A 14,003-nucleotide genomic window follows, 5' to 3' on the forward strand; every position below is an offset into this window, starting at 1 on the left:
ACAACAACAATAATAATAATAACAATAATAATAACAACAACAACAATAATAATAACAATAATAATAACAACAACAATAATAATAATAACAATAATAATAACAACAACAACAATAATAATAATAATAATGATAATAATTGCTTCTAATATTTTGTAAAATTGTTTGTGATGATGATTATGGTATCAATGAAAGCATCGAAATGCATAAGCTCCCACCCAAACCGTCCAATTCTTGATAGATATTCTTCTGGCAGTGCCATTTCCTTCCTTTACGTTTCTCCAAGAAATCAACCAAAACCATCAACAAGAGATGTTGAGATGATAATGGCTGTCAGAATTCCCAAAAAAATAGATCCAGTTTCTATAAAATAGCTCAAACTTGGTGATTTAGGAGTTCCAATATAGAACTATCCAACAAGATTTCAATAATAACAACAACAGCAACAACATTTTTTTCAGAACAGAAAAATACACTGTGATATCAAATGTAATTTTGAGACAACAGTTTTGTTTTTTAAAAAATTATTATTATTATTATTATTATTATTATTATTATTTATATAGGTGCAGGAGTGGCTGTGTGGTAAGTAGCTTGCTTACGAACCACATGCTTCTGGGTTCAGTCCCACTGCGTGGTACCTTGGGCAAGTGTCTTCTATTATAGCCTCGGGCTGACCAAAGCCTTGTGAGTGGATTTGGTAGATGGAAACTGAAAGAAGCCCGTCGTATATATATATATGTGTGTGTGTGTGTGCATGTGTGTACATTTGTGTATCTGTGTTTGTTCCCCCAACATCGCTTGAAAGCTGATGCTGGTGTGTTTACGTCCCTGTAACTTAGCGGTTCGGCAAAAGAGAACCGATAGAATAAGTACTAGGCTTACAAAGAATAAATCCTGGGGTCAATTTACTCGACTAAAGGTGGTGCTCCAGCATGGCCACAGTCAAATGATTGAAACAAGTAAAAGAGTAATCTGTCAAAGTTTACATTGTGTTGCTTTATGTTAAAAACATTAAATGGAAGTGAAATGGTCTGAAGTAGCCTACATTTGTTTCAATATACACTCAGTAGATGTGGGACTACACATCCTCTCTGCTGCATGTATCAGCTGCTACTACAACTACTTATACCACTACCAACTCCACTACTATTACTAGGTAATTGTTGTAGTATGACAACTACAGCTACTACTATCGCTACTACCACTACAGTTACCCACCCTCTTTCCACTTTATGTTTTGTTTGTTCCTTCTTGAGCCATGCCTGGCTTATAAGGGCCGGTTTCCCGGTTTCCTTGGGGTATAAGTTCCCCACTAGGACAGGACGCCGGCTCGTCGCGGGTGAGATGCAAGATGCAGGAGGAAAGAATGAGAGAAAGTTGTGGCGAAAGAGTCAGCAGAAGTTCGCCATTACCTTCTGCCGGAGCTGCGTGGAGCTTAAATGTTTCACTCATAAACACACACATTGCCCGGTCTGAGATTTGAACCCACGATCCCTCGACCGCGAGTCCGCTGCTGTAACCACTAGGCCATGTGCCTCCACTCCCCACTTTATAGTAGTCTTTAAAAGGTGGCGAGCTAGCAGAAACGTTAGCACACCGTGCGAAATGCATAGCTGTATTTCGTCTCCCGCTGTGTTCTAAGTTCAAATTCCGTCGAGGTCGACTTTGCCTTTCATCCTTTCGGGGTCGATAAATTAAGTACCATTTACGCACTGGGGTCGATGAAATCAACTTGCCCCCTCTCCTGAAATTGCTGGCTTTGTGCCAAAATTTGAAACCTATAGTAGTCTTTAAGTCTTTGTACATCAGATATTTCAAAAGCTTCCAGTAATCTCAGTTTCCTTATTTACCATTCCATCTTGAACACTGACCACCACCACCACCACCACCACCACTACTACTTCTATTACTTATAGGATAAAGTAGGGGTGGGGTAGTGGTGACGGGGATTTCAGTCAATGATCCTGAGTCAAATTAGCAGATAATTTTACTCCAAGAAAACTGAGAACTGTTTGGATTAAAAGTGGAAACTGGAATAGCCCCCACCTCATTTCTTTTCCTCACTCTCTCTCTTTCTTACTCTCTCTTTTAACCCCCCTCTTTCTCCAGTCTACTCATAACACACTCTCTGTCTCCAGTCTATACCCTCACTCTCTTTCTCTCTCTCTCTACACGCACATAAAGTACCCATATAAGCATGCAAAGATCCAACCATGGAATGACACTGAGGTATACACAGGCACATACACACACTCAAAGTACCCATATAAGCAGGCAAAGATCTAACCATGTAATGATGCTGAGGTATACACAGGCACTTAATACACACACACTCTCTTTCTCTCTCTTTCCAGTCTACACCCTCACCCCCTCTCTCTCTCTACATACACACACAAAGTACCCATATAAACATGCATAGATCAAACCATGGAATGACACTGAGGTATACACAGGCACTTACACACACACACACACACACACACACACACACACACACACAACACACACACAACTACACACACTCTCTTTCTCTCTCTCCCTCCAGTCTACACCTTCACCCTCTCTCTTTCTCTATACACACACACACAAAGTACCCATATAAGCATGCAAAGCTCCAACCATGGAATGAGACTGAGGTATACACAGGCACTTACACACACACACACACACCACACACACCACACACACACACACACACACACACACAACTACACACTCTCTTTCTCTCTCCCTCACCTTTTCTTTTTCTCTCTCTCTCTCTCATTGACAGAATTGTCAGAAGAAAGTACCTTACAGTATTTGTTCCAACTATTTTTGGGTTCTCAATTGCAATCCAGTCAAGGTCAACTTTTTCCAGGTCAATAAAACAGAATACCAGTCATGTATTGGAATTCATGTTATCAACTTGCCCTTCCCCTCAAAATTGCTAGCCTCGTGCCTAAATTAGAAAGGATTCTCAGGATAACAGACAAACTGTTTCGCAGGGTAAAGTTGCATCCGTTTGTATTCTATAAGTCCCAGAAGTTGATAAAAAAAAAGGAGGACCAACCAAGTACTGTGGTTATATCATTTATTTTACCCTCCCCTCATAATTTATGTTTGGATTATCATTACCTTCCTCCTCCACCTCATCATCATCGTCATCATCATTATCATTGGCAGTTTCTATCTAGTTGTTTATCTTGCTAGAAACAACAGCCAAATCTCTTGTAAATTGCATCTTGTTGCCTTTAAGATTGAGGGATTCATTGGACATGCATAGAGTAAAGGTGGGGTTGTTCACGAGTGGAACTCATTTGATTGTAAATCTGGTTGATCAAAGCTGACCTAGGGCTAAACATAATCATCATCATCATTATTTTTGCATGTCTTTCCTACAAATCTTTATTACATCTGAATAAATCCACCTTGGAGTACTCTGTAATTCTTGGTGTGTAATGGAATGCCAATAATAGTAGTAGTAGTAGTAGTAGTAGTAGTAGTTTGATATTGGTTCTGGAATTACTCTGCTTTCCTAACAGTGGCGATCCTACGCCTCCTCCTCCTCCTCTCCCACCATCATCACTGCCGCTGTTCTGTCTGTAATTGCTGCTGCAAATATTACAAGAATTGTTACTATGGTTACCAACCAATAACTCTGGCTGTGATTTCTTATTGATATTTATGTCATAAAGAAAAATATATAGAACAATGGACTGTGGGGGGAATGGGGATGGTGGAAGTAGATGACGGAGGGAACCGGGGGGGGGGGATAAGTGGGTGGTTTGTTGGTGGGGTGGGGTGGGTAGAATTTTTCAAGTTTTATTACCAGAAATTCAGGATTTGGAGTCTGTCTTTGATGTGGGGTGGGAAGGGATCAGTTAGTTTTATTAGAATAAAATATTAACATATTTACATATGTGTTTGTGAGAGTGAGAGAGAGAGAGAGAGAGAGATGAAAAGGTGGTATAGAGTTAGTGGCTTTATATAACTTGTGTGCTAGGAATGGTGGCCAACATCTTTGTGGACCACCTTTGTGGACCATTTACAGGCTGGTGGTATTCATGGATATAGGCGGCGAGCTGGCAGAAACGTTAGCACGCCGGGTGAAATGCTTAGCGGTATTTCGTCTGTCGTTACGTTCTGAGTTCAAATTCCACCGAGGTCGACTTTGCCTTTCATCCTTTCGGGGTCGATAAATTAAGTACCAGTTACGCACTGGGGTCGATATAATCGACTTAATACCTATGTCTGTCCTTGTTTGTTCCCTCTATGTTTAGCCCCTTGTGGGTAATAAAGAAACAGGTATTCATGGATATTGAAATTGCGACAGGGGGTACTTTCTTCACTTCAGCCCTTCATTGTCTGTGGAGCTCAGACCATTGGCAACATTTTCCCATTGTTCTTGGTTTCCAGCTTGGGTCTCTTTTAAGACCTTCCTATCCCAAATTCTTGTTGCTTTTGAAATGTCATCAATATTTCTGTCATCATCGTTTAGCATCGACTTTCAATGCTGGCATGAGTTAGACGGTTTCACTGGAGCTGGTAAGCCGGAGAGCTGTACTAGGTTCTAATCTGATTTTGGTTTGGTTTCTGCAGCTGGATGCCCTTCCTAATGCCAACCACTCCAAGGGTGCCTTTTACGTGTTACCATCACAGGTGCCTTTTACGTGTCACCATCACAGGTGCCTTTTACGTGTTACCGTCATGGGTGCCTTTTACGTGTCACTGTCATGGGTACCTTTTATGTGTCACCATCACAGATGCCTTTTGTGTGTCACCATATGGGTGCCTTTTACATGTCACCATCATGGGTACCTTTTATGTGTCACCATCACAGGTGCCTTTTAGGTATCACTGTCATGGGTGCCTTTTATGTGTCACCATCATGGGTGCCTTTTATGTGTCACCATCACAGGTGCCATTTACGTGTCACCATCACAGGTGCCTTTTATGTGTCACCATCACAGGTGCCTTTTACATGTCACCATCACAAGTGCCTTTTACATGTCACCACCACAGGTGCCGTTTACGTGTCACTATCACAGATGACTTTTACGTGCCACCATCATGTGTGCCTTATATATGTCACCATCATGGGTGCCTTTTACGTGTCACCATCACAGGTGCCTTTTATGTGTCACTGTCACAGGTGCCTTTTAGGTGTCACTGAAAAGGGTACCTTTTACATGTCACTATTACTGTTTATGTTTACTGTCACTATTACCTGCTTATGTTCAGGCTGGCCAGACCTGGCCTCTCACACCTACCCTACAATGGCATTCTAATAATAAACAATGACTGGCGGTGCCCCAGCATGGCCACAGCCTTAGGGCTGAAACATATAAAAGAATGAAAGAGTAACCATATCATCAAAATCTTGAAATTGTGAAATAATCCTTTCTACAATAGATACAAGGTCTGAAATTTGTGGGGCGAGGGGCCAAGTCAATTACATCCACCTCTGTAAGAGTAAAGACCCCCTTCGGTCATGAATGACCATGGGATTGCACCTAGAAAGTTACCCTCCTAGACACAAGTCCGGGCAAGGTTGTTTATGGAAGACCAGCAGTCGCCCATGCATACCAGCCTCCCTTCTCCACGCCACCAGTGTTATCCAAGGGAAAGACAAAGGTCGATACAGCTTGGCACCAGTGACGTCGCAACTCATTTCTACAGCTGAGTGAACCTGTACTCAGCTGGTATTTACTTATTTCATCGACCCTAAAAGGATGAAAGGCAAAGTCGACCTTGGTGGAATTTGAACTCAGAACACAAAGGTGGACAAAATGCTGCTAAGCATTTTGCCCAGCATGCTAATGACTCTGCCAGCTCCCAATCTTAAAAAAACCAATGAAATAATTCATGATTAATCCAAAACATGAATAAATAAGCATTAAATTTGACAGGTTAATCTTAATGCTAAGAGGTTAATTTAACTTGGGCAGTCCTTACTATAAATTACAATGGAAGGTTTTAATTGAAGTGGAACCATTAAAACATATAAAAGCATTTTTTTTAACAGAGAACCAGAAGTGATCATCTCAAGAGGGCTGGCATTACAATGGTGGTGGTCCCAGGAGAATTTGTATCAGGAAAACAGAAGTGGTGGTCTCAATGGGATTGGTTTCACAGAACCAGGGATGATGATGGTCTGAGAGAGATAAGTTGCAGAGAATCAGGAGTGGTGTTCTCAGATGGATTAGTTCCACAGGACCAGAGATGAGGATGGTTTTAAAGAGAGAGAGAGACGAGTCGTAAGGAATCAGTGGTGGTGGTCTCAAGTGGAATGGTATTCAGACTGACCATTTTAGCTTGACCAGTTTTAGCTGATTCAGTTATTTTTCCTAATTGACCGACTGACCACATTTATCAGCTGAGATCCGTTATTGGAATTCCCAGAGCAAAACATTGGGTGAGGGTAATGGTGGTGTTGGTATTGGTGTTGTTGTTGTTGTCGGTGGGGATGGTAGTTGTGGCGCCACTGGTACTATTGCTGCTTTTTTTTTATGTTCTTTTGACTTAGTATTTCTAACAATTGTTGCTGCCATCTTTCCCCACCTCTTACACTTGATATTATTGATTCCATTGACCATCCCCCACCCAACCCTCTATTTTACTCTTTGCATATGCATATATATATATGTGTATGTATATATATGTATGTATATATATGTATGTATATATATGTATGTATATATATTGTGTATATATATTATATATATATATATTTGTATATATTATATATATATTTGTATATATTATATATATATTTATATATGTATATATATATATTTATATATATGCCTGTATATATATATATGTGCATATATATATGTGCATGTGTATATATATATATGTGCATATACATATATGTATATATGTGTTTATATATATGTGCATATATATGTCTATATATATGTGTATGTATATATATATATGTGCATATATATATATGTATATGTGTTTATATGTATGTGCATATATATGTCTATATATATATGTGTATATATATATATATGTGTATATATATATATGTGCATATATATATATGTGTATGTATTTATATATGTATATATATATGTATATATGTGTATATGTATATATATATATGTGTATATATGTGTGTGTGTATATATATATATATATGTATAAATATATATATATGTGTGTATGTATATATATGTATGTATATATATTGTGTATATATATATATATATATGTGTGTGTGTGTGTATGTTGTATGTATTGTTCCTGGATCCCGTTAATCAATAACCACAGATATTGGCAAATGGACAGTTTGGGTGGGGGGGAAGGGAAGGGTTCCTCCACTTCCCTCTTTATTTGTATTTCTATTAATTCTTTTTGTCTTGTTTGTTTCATTCATTGTCTTTTGTTTGTTTTTGTAGAGGACCATAGCGGAGCATGAGAGACATAAAGGAGGGGGGGAAGACAGGGAGGAGGAGTTTGGCAAAAGCAGAAAGTTGCAGAGAGAGAGAGATGAGGGAGGGATGGAGGAGGAAGAGGTGGAGGATTATTATATAAGTCAATCGATTGATGGAATCATTAGAATGTCGGACAAAACATCAACAGTATTTAGTGTGTGGACTTTTGCATTTTGAGTTCAAAAGCTGCCGAGGTTAACTTGTCCATGTTTTTATCTTTTTTTCTTTCGGAGATCATTAAAAGCACAGTCAGGTGCTGGGTGTTGATTTAATATTGTGTAGAAACCATTCTTTATCATCATCGTTGTCGTCATCATTGCTGTTGTCATCATTATTCTTATCATCATCATAGTCATTGTCATCATCATCATCATAGCCATTGTTGTCATCATAATCATCATTGTCATTATCACCATCGTCGTCATCATCAGCATCCACTGTCATTATCATAGTCATCGTCATCATCATTATCATCATCCTCATTGTCATTGTCATCGTCGTCAATTGTCATCATTATCATTGTTGTCATCATCATCATCATCAATCATCATCAATCATCATCATCATCAGTGTCAGCATCACTGTCATCATTATCGCCATCATTATCACCATCGTCATCATCATCAGCATCCACTGTCGTTATCATTGTCATCGTCATCATCGTTATCATCATTGTTGTCATCATCATCATCGTTGTCATCATTATCATCATCAGCGTCACCATCATTGCCATCATTATCACCATCCTCATCATCAACATCATATAATGGCCCTTTTCTAGTATGACTTGGATGGTCCGGCCAATGGAGCCAGAGAGCTGTGTTGAGCTCCACTCCTTGTTTTAACATGGTTTCTATGGCTTGATGCCCTTCCTAATGCAAACCACCTTACAAAGTTTACTGGGTGCTCTTTATGTGGTGCCTGCACTAGTGAGGTTACCAAGTAACTCATAAGACATGACCCCTTGAGTGAGTGGGGTTATAATATTGAGAGATAAGAAATTATGATAGAGGAAGAGGAACAAGTGTCTTCCTGAAGCAATGAATACAAGGCTTGCCCAATTGTAGAGAGAGAGAGATGGTGTGGACTTAGCCTTAAGATGCAAGGTGAATATAGGCGTAGGAGTGGCTGTGTGGTAAGTAGCTTGCTTACCAACCACATGGTTCCGGGATCAGTCACACTGTGTGGCACCTTGGGCATGTGTCTTCTACTGTAGCTTCGGGCCAACCAAAGCCTTGTGAGTGGATTTGGTAGACAGAAACTGAAAGAAGCCCGTCATGTATATGTATATATATGTGTGTGTGTGTATGTGTGTGTTTGCATTTGTCCCCCCAACATCGCTTGACAACCGATGCTGGTGTGCTTACATGACTTCCCTAGCTGGAAAGAGAGAGAGAGAGATGGTGATGAATAGGAAAAAGACACTAGGACTTGAAGAACGGAAAAGCAGTGAATGGGGTTATGATGATTACAAATTTTTTGGCACAAGGCCAGCAATTTGGGGGGGGTCAGGTCGATTACATCAATCCTAGTGCTCAACTGGTATTTATTTTATTCACCTCTAAAGGATTATAAGCATACCGTAAATCCTCAAGTATAATCCACATTTTTTTCCCAAAATCCCTAGTGTGTAATATATACGAGGTTAAAAACGAAACACATTTTCTAAGCAATATCCGAGTCTCTATTTGCTGTCCAGCAATGTTTATTCAGACACATTTTGTGATGTCAGGTGCGAAAATACCTTAAGCTAAGCCTGAAAGCAATGAAGTCATAAAAGAATCATCCATAACTTGCAGTAAGCAACATTTATCAAAATAAAAGTATTCAGAACACAGAATAACATGTAAAAAAACAATTTACAAACATTTTTACATTCCCATATAACAGTGAAGAACATCACCATTATTGTATTATGCATGTGCGAAGTGTTTGTTCGACTAGGTGCTGCTGGTTTAATTACGCATGACTGAAGTTAGAGAAGGGGTGCATATTATACACAAGGTTTAGGTTTTTCAGAAGTACAGCCCACTAAAAATTCTCTGCATATTATACTCAAGGGCAGACTATATTCGAGAATTTACGGTAGTCAACCTCAGCATAATTTGAACTCAGAATATGAAGACAGTCAAAATGGCACTAAGCGTTTTTCCGAGCTTGCTAATGATTCTGCCAGCCTCACTGCCTTTAACTGGGATTATAATAAAAGATATTCTTCTGTATTTTTAATAAGATCTTCTTTAATAACACCTTCTTAAATCCCACTTAATTAGCTGTGACCTTCAAATAATCTGTCTACCTGTCAATGGTGTGTCTGCAGGTGTAGCTGCAGCAACACTATTCCAAAGATGGTAACATTAATTTAATCGAAGACGGCGAGCTGGCAGAAACGTTAGCACGCCGGGCGAAATGCTTAGCGGTATTTCGTCTGCCGTTACGTTCTGAGTTCAAATTCCGCCAAGGTCAACTTTGCCTTTCATCCTTTCGGGATCGATAAATTAAGTACCAGTTACACACTGGGGTCGATATAATCGACTTAATACCTATGTCTGTCCTTGTTTGTCCCCTCTATGTTTAGCCCCTTGTGGGTAATAAAGAAATAGGTATTTCGTCTGCCGCTACATTCTGAGTTCAAATTCTGCCGAGGACGACTTTGCCTTTCATCCTTTCGGGATCGATAAATTAAGTACCAGTTACACACTGGGGTCGATCTAATTGACTTAATACCTTTGTCTGTCCTTGTTTGTCCCCTCTATGTTTAGCCCCTTGTGGGTAATAAAGAAATAGGTAACATTAATTTAATCGCTTTCCCCAATGTCCTCCACTCCACTCTGTATTCCTCATGTTTTAATAAATGTCTTGTAATGCTCTTCAGAAATGGTTGGGCAACTATTTGCTGAAATATTTTCAGGTTTTTAATGTAGAAACCTAGTTTTTCTTTTATTCTTCTTTTGTTTGTTCCTTTTAGAGAGAAAGAGAGAGAGAGACAGATTTTTGACAAAGTTTCATATATGGTAAGCGGGGAGGGTGAGCATTGGGTTGTTAGAAATTCCTTTTGTAAAATCACTTCTTCGACTCAATTTAATACAACAGAAAAAGTAAAACCCTGCAGTTTTAATAAAATTGATATTATTGTATTAAACATCGCTGTAGTATATTTTGTGTCTTTTAATAGATTTTCAGCTATATCTCCATTTTCGTGAAACATTATATATATGTGTGTGTGTGTGTGTATATATATATTATATATATACACATATAGACATATACATACACTCTCTCTATTTCTCTCTCACTCACTCACTCACACACACACACACACATAGTGTGTATAAAACACTAAAAAAATTCTTCAACCCATCTTCATATTTACTTCTACCATGACTACTACTATCACTACTACCACCACTACCACCACCACCATCACTACCACCACCACCATCACACCACCACCACTACCATCACTACACACCATCACCACCACTACTACCACTACCACCACTACTACTACTACCACCACTACCACCACCACTACCATCACCACCACTACCCACTACTACTACCCCACCGCTACCACCACCACCACTACTACCACTACCTACTACCACCACTACTACCACGACCACCACTACCACCACCACCACTACTACTCACCACTACTACTACCACCATCACTACCGCCATCCCAACCTACCACCACCACACCACTACTACTGCTACTGTTGCTGCTATATTTGTTCCTTGTTCTTTGGGTAACATTAATTTATTCGCATTTACCAGTGTCCTCCCCTCCCCTCTACATCATCATTAATGGTTCTGTTAAAATGTTCTCCAAATTACTTTCTAGAAAATTCTTTCTTAGGAATATTTACAATTTTCCTCTTTCTGCACATTATTTTGTGTTTTTTTTTTAAATATTTTCCACTTTTTAAAAAATATTTTCTGGGTTTACTCTTAACTCTTGTACTCTTTTACTTGTTTCAATCATTTGACTGCGGCCATGCTGGAGCACCGCCTTTAGTCGAACAAATCGACCCCAGGACTTATTCTTTGTAAGCCCAGTACTTATTCTATCGCTCTCTTTTGCCGAACAGCTAAGTGACGGGGACGTAAACACACCAGCATCAGTTGTCAAGCAATGCTAGGGAGACAAACACAGACACACAAACATATACACATACATATATCGCCTGGCTCCGTGCAGGTGGCACGTAAAAAACACCCACTACACTCGCAGAGTGGTTGTCGTTAGGAAGGGCATCCAGCCGTAGAAACACTGCCAAATCTGACTTGGCCTGATGAAGCCTTCCGGCTTCACAGACCCCAGTTAAACCGTCCAATCCATGCTAGCATGGAAAACGGACGCTAAATGATGATGATGATGATGATGATATACGACGGGCTTTTTTCAGTTTCCGTCTACCAAATCCACTCACAAGGCTTTGGTCGGCCCAAGGCTATAGTGGAAGACACTTGCCCAAGGTGCCACGCAGTGGGACTGAACCCGGAACCATGTGGTTGGTAAACAAGCTACTTACCACACAGCCGCTCCTACATTTGTTTTATTTTTATTTATTTTTTTGTTGTTGTTGTTCTGTTTTGTTACAGAATCAAACTGAAATTTCAAAGAGAAATTAGGTGAAAGGCGTTTCCTTGAACCCTTCTTAGAATTAAGACATTTCTAGTTTGTCGCTGTTTAGCCCTTGGTCAATCCTGCTGGAAAATCCTTCTCATCAAAACTAGCCATAATCATCTCGCCTTTTTCTATTTATTCAACATATCTTTGACTGCTATTTCTTGCACATCAAACAGTTATGTAAAGATCTTTTCCCTCGTTATGTAATGTGCAGAAAAATATGGGTAGCAACTATTAGTCATTATTATTAATCATTAATCAAACGTTGATAACGGTTTTAGCGAAATCTAAAGGTGATCAATTGGTCAATTTTTGGTCTTTCTCTCTGGCCACTGAGAATCTTGTTTCACCTCTGTTTCTATTTTCACAGTAAGATGATATATGATGGTATGTGCCCCAGCATGGCCACAGCTCATTATTTGAAATTCATAAAAGTGTGTGTCTGTGTGTCACGATCACTAATATTTCGCTATATCTGTTAGCGGTCAATTATTGGTTAGTTCCTGTTGACCATTGAGATGTTTTTGGCTTGTCTCTTCTCTTCTTCTTTATTCTTTATATCCCTTCCTCTCCTTTCCCTCTCTCCTTACCCTCTCTCCTGCCTCTCACCCTCTCTCTCCCCTACTTTCTCCTTTTCCCTGCTCTTTCCTCTCCCTTTCCCTCTCTTCTCACCCATCTGTCTCCTCTTCCCTCCCTCTTCTATACCCCCCTCTCTCTCTCTCCCCTTATCCATCCTCAATTTTTTACCATTTTTTCCCGCTCGCTTCTCTCTTGGTAATCCACAAATACGAAAACAAATCAATACAACAGTGCATGTGTTTTAATGTGACTCTACCATGATACCTTTGTTTCACTTCCAACAAACGATCTCGGATTAAATCACTTGTCAAACAACACTGGAATCGTTGATCAATAATTGTTCAATGGCTTTCAGGGTTTGTTTGGCATTTTTCTCTTTTTCTCTAAACCCACTCAACCCAACACCCCTTTGTTATACCTTCAGAAATATTCCTTTCCTTATCGAACAAGCATTTTGATTTGTTTTTTTTATAGGAACCCAATTGATCAAATTCTTCCATTGTAAAGTCAACATTTTCAGGTTTCCATTCATGGAGAGACAACAAGAACATCATCAACAACAACAAAAACTACTTCTTAATAAATAAATAAATAAATAAATAAATAAGGATATAAACTTTGCATTTCAAGTGAAAAATGGAAGATTCTGTGGAATTTATAGAAATGGGGGAAATATAAGATCAAAAATATATATATTGAATACATACGCACACACATACACACAGACATATATATGCATATATATATATATGCACATTTATATATATATATATATATCTATATATATATATATATATATGCACACATATATATATGGATATATATATATGCACATACATATGGATATATATATATCTATATATATGCACATATATATATATACATACATATATATATATATACACACACACACACACACATATATACACACACACACATATATATACACATACCACACACATATATATACACACACACACACACACACACATATATATATATACACACACATATATATATACACACACACATGTATATATACATATATATATATGAGAGAGACAGAATGAGCAAATATAAGATAAAATAAGAACACCATTTTATTATCCTTAAATTTTTTTAATTTTTTTTTGTTACATATTTCTTTTTTTTTTTTTTTCACCTTTATCTTTGATAAACCGGTTTGCATTATTAAGGAAAAATGTTGCCTTCAGCGAAATCACTCCTTCAAAAAAAGCAATCTCTACCAAAAAGTTAGCAGCATTTTCCTTTCCACGCTGCCTTCCTTCCATACTATGCAAATTCTCTGTTGACACTTATTTCTTCAGATTTCCATTTTATTTTGCATTTCTTTCCTTCTCCCC

The 14,003-nt window shown here is 38.6% G+C and overlaps 2 protein-coding genes across 2 annotated transcripts in view; both read left to right on the forward strand.

Moving 5' to 3' along the window:
• The window catches only part of LOC115223942 (Golgi-associated PDZ and coiled-coil motif-containing protein-like), a 402,854-nt gene extending 389,714 nt beyond the window's left edge, over positions 1 to 13,140 (forward strand). The window contains exon 2 of the mRNA XM_036512879.1: positions 13,114 to 13,140. Within this exon, the coding sequence (XP_036368772.1) occupies positions 13,114 to 13,125 (12 nt within the window). The 3' untranslated portion in view covers positions 13,126 to 13,140. The remainder of the gene's footprint in view (positions 1 to 13,113) is intronic.
• LOC115224086 (Golgi-associated PDZ and coiled-coil motif-containing protein-like) overlaps positions 1 to 14,003 on the forward strand; it is a 402,254-nt gene that overhangs the window by 65,286 nt on the left and 322,965 nt on the right. The window lies entirely within an intron of this gene.

This window comes from Octopus sinensis, linkage group LG24 (assembly GCF_006345805.1).
Source record: "Octopus sinensis linkage group LG24, ASM634580v1, whole genome shotgun sequence".
In the NCBI taxonomy this organism is placed as follows: Eukaryota; Metazoa; Mollusca; class Cephalopoda; order Octopoda; family Octopodidae; genus Octopus; species Octopus sinensis.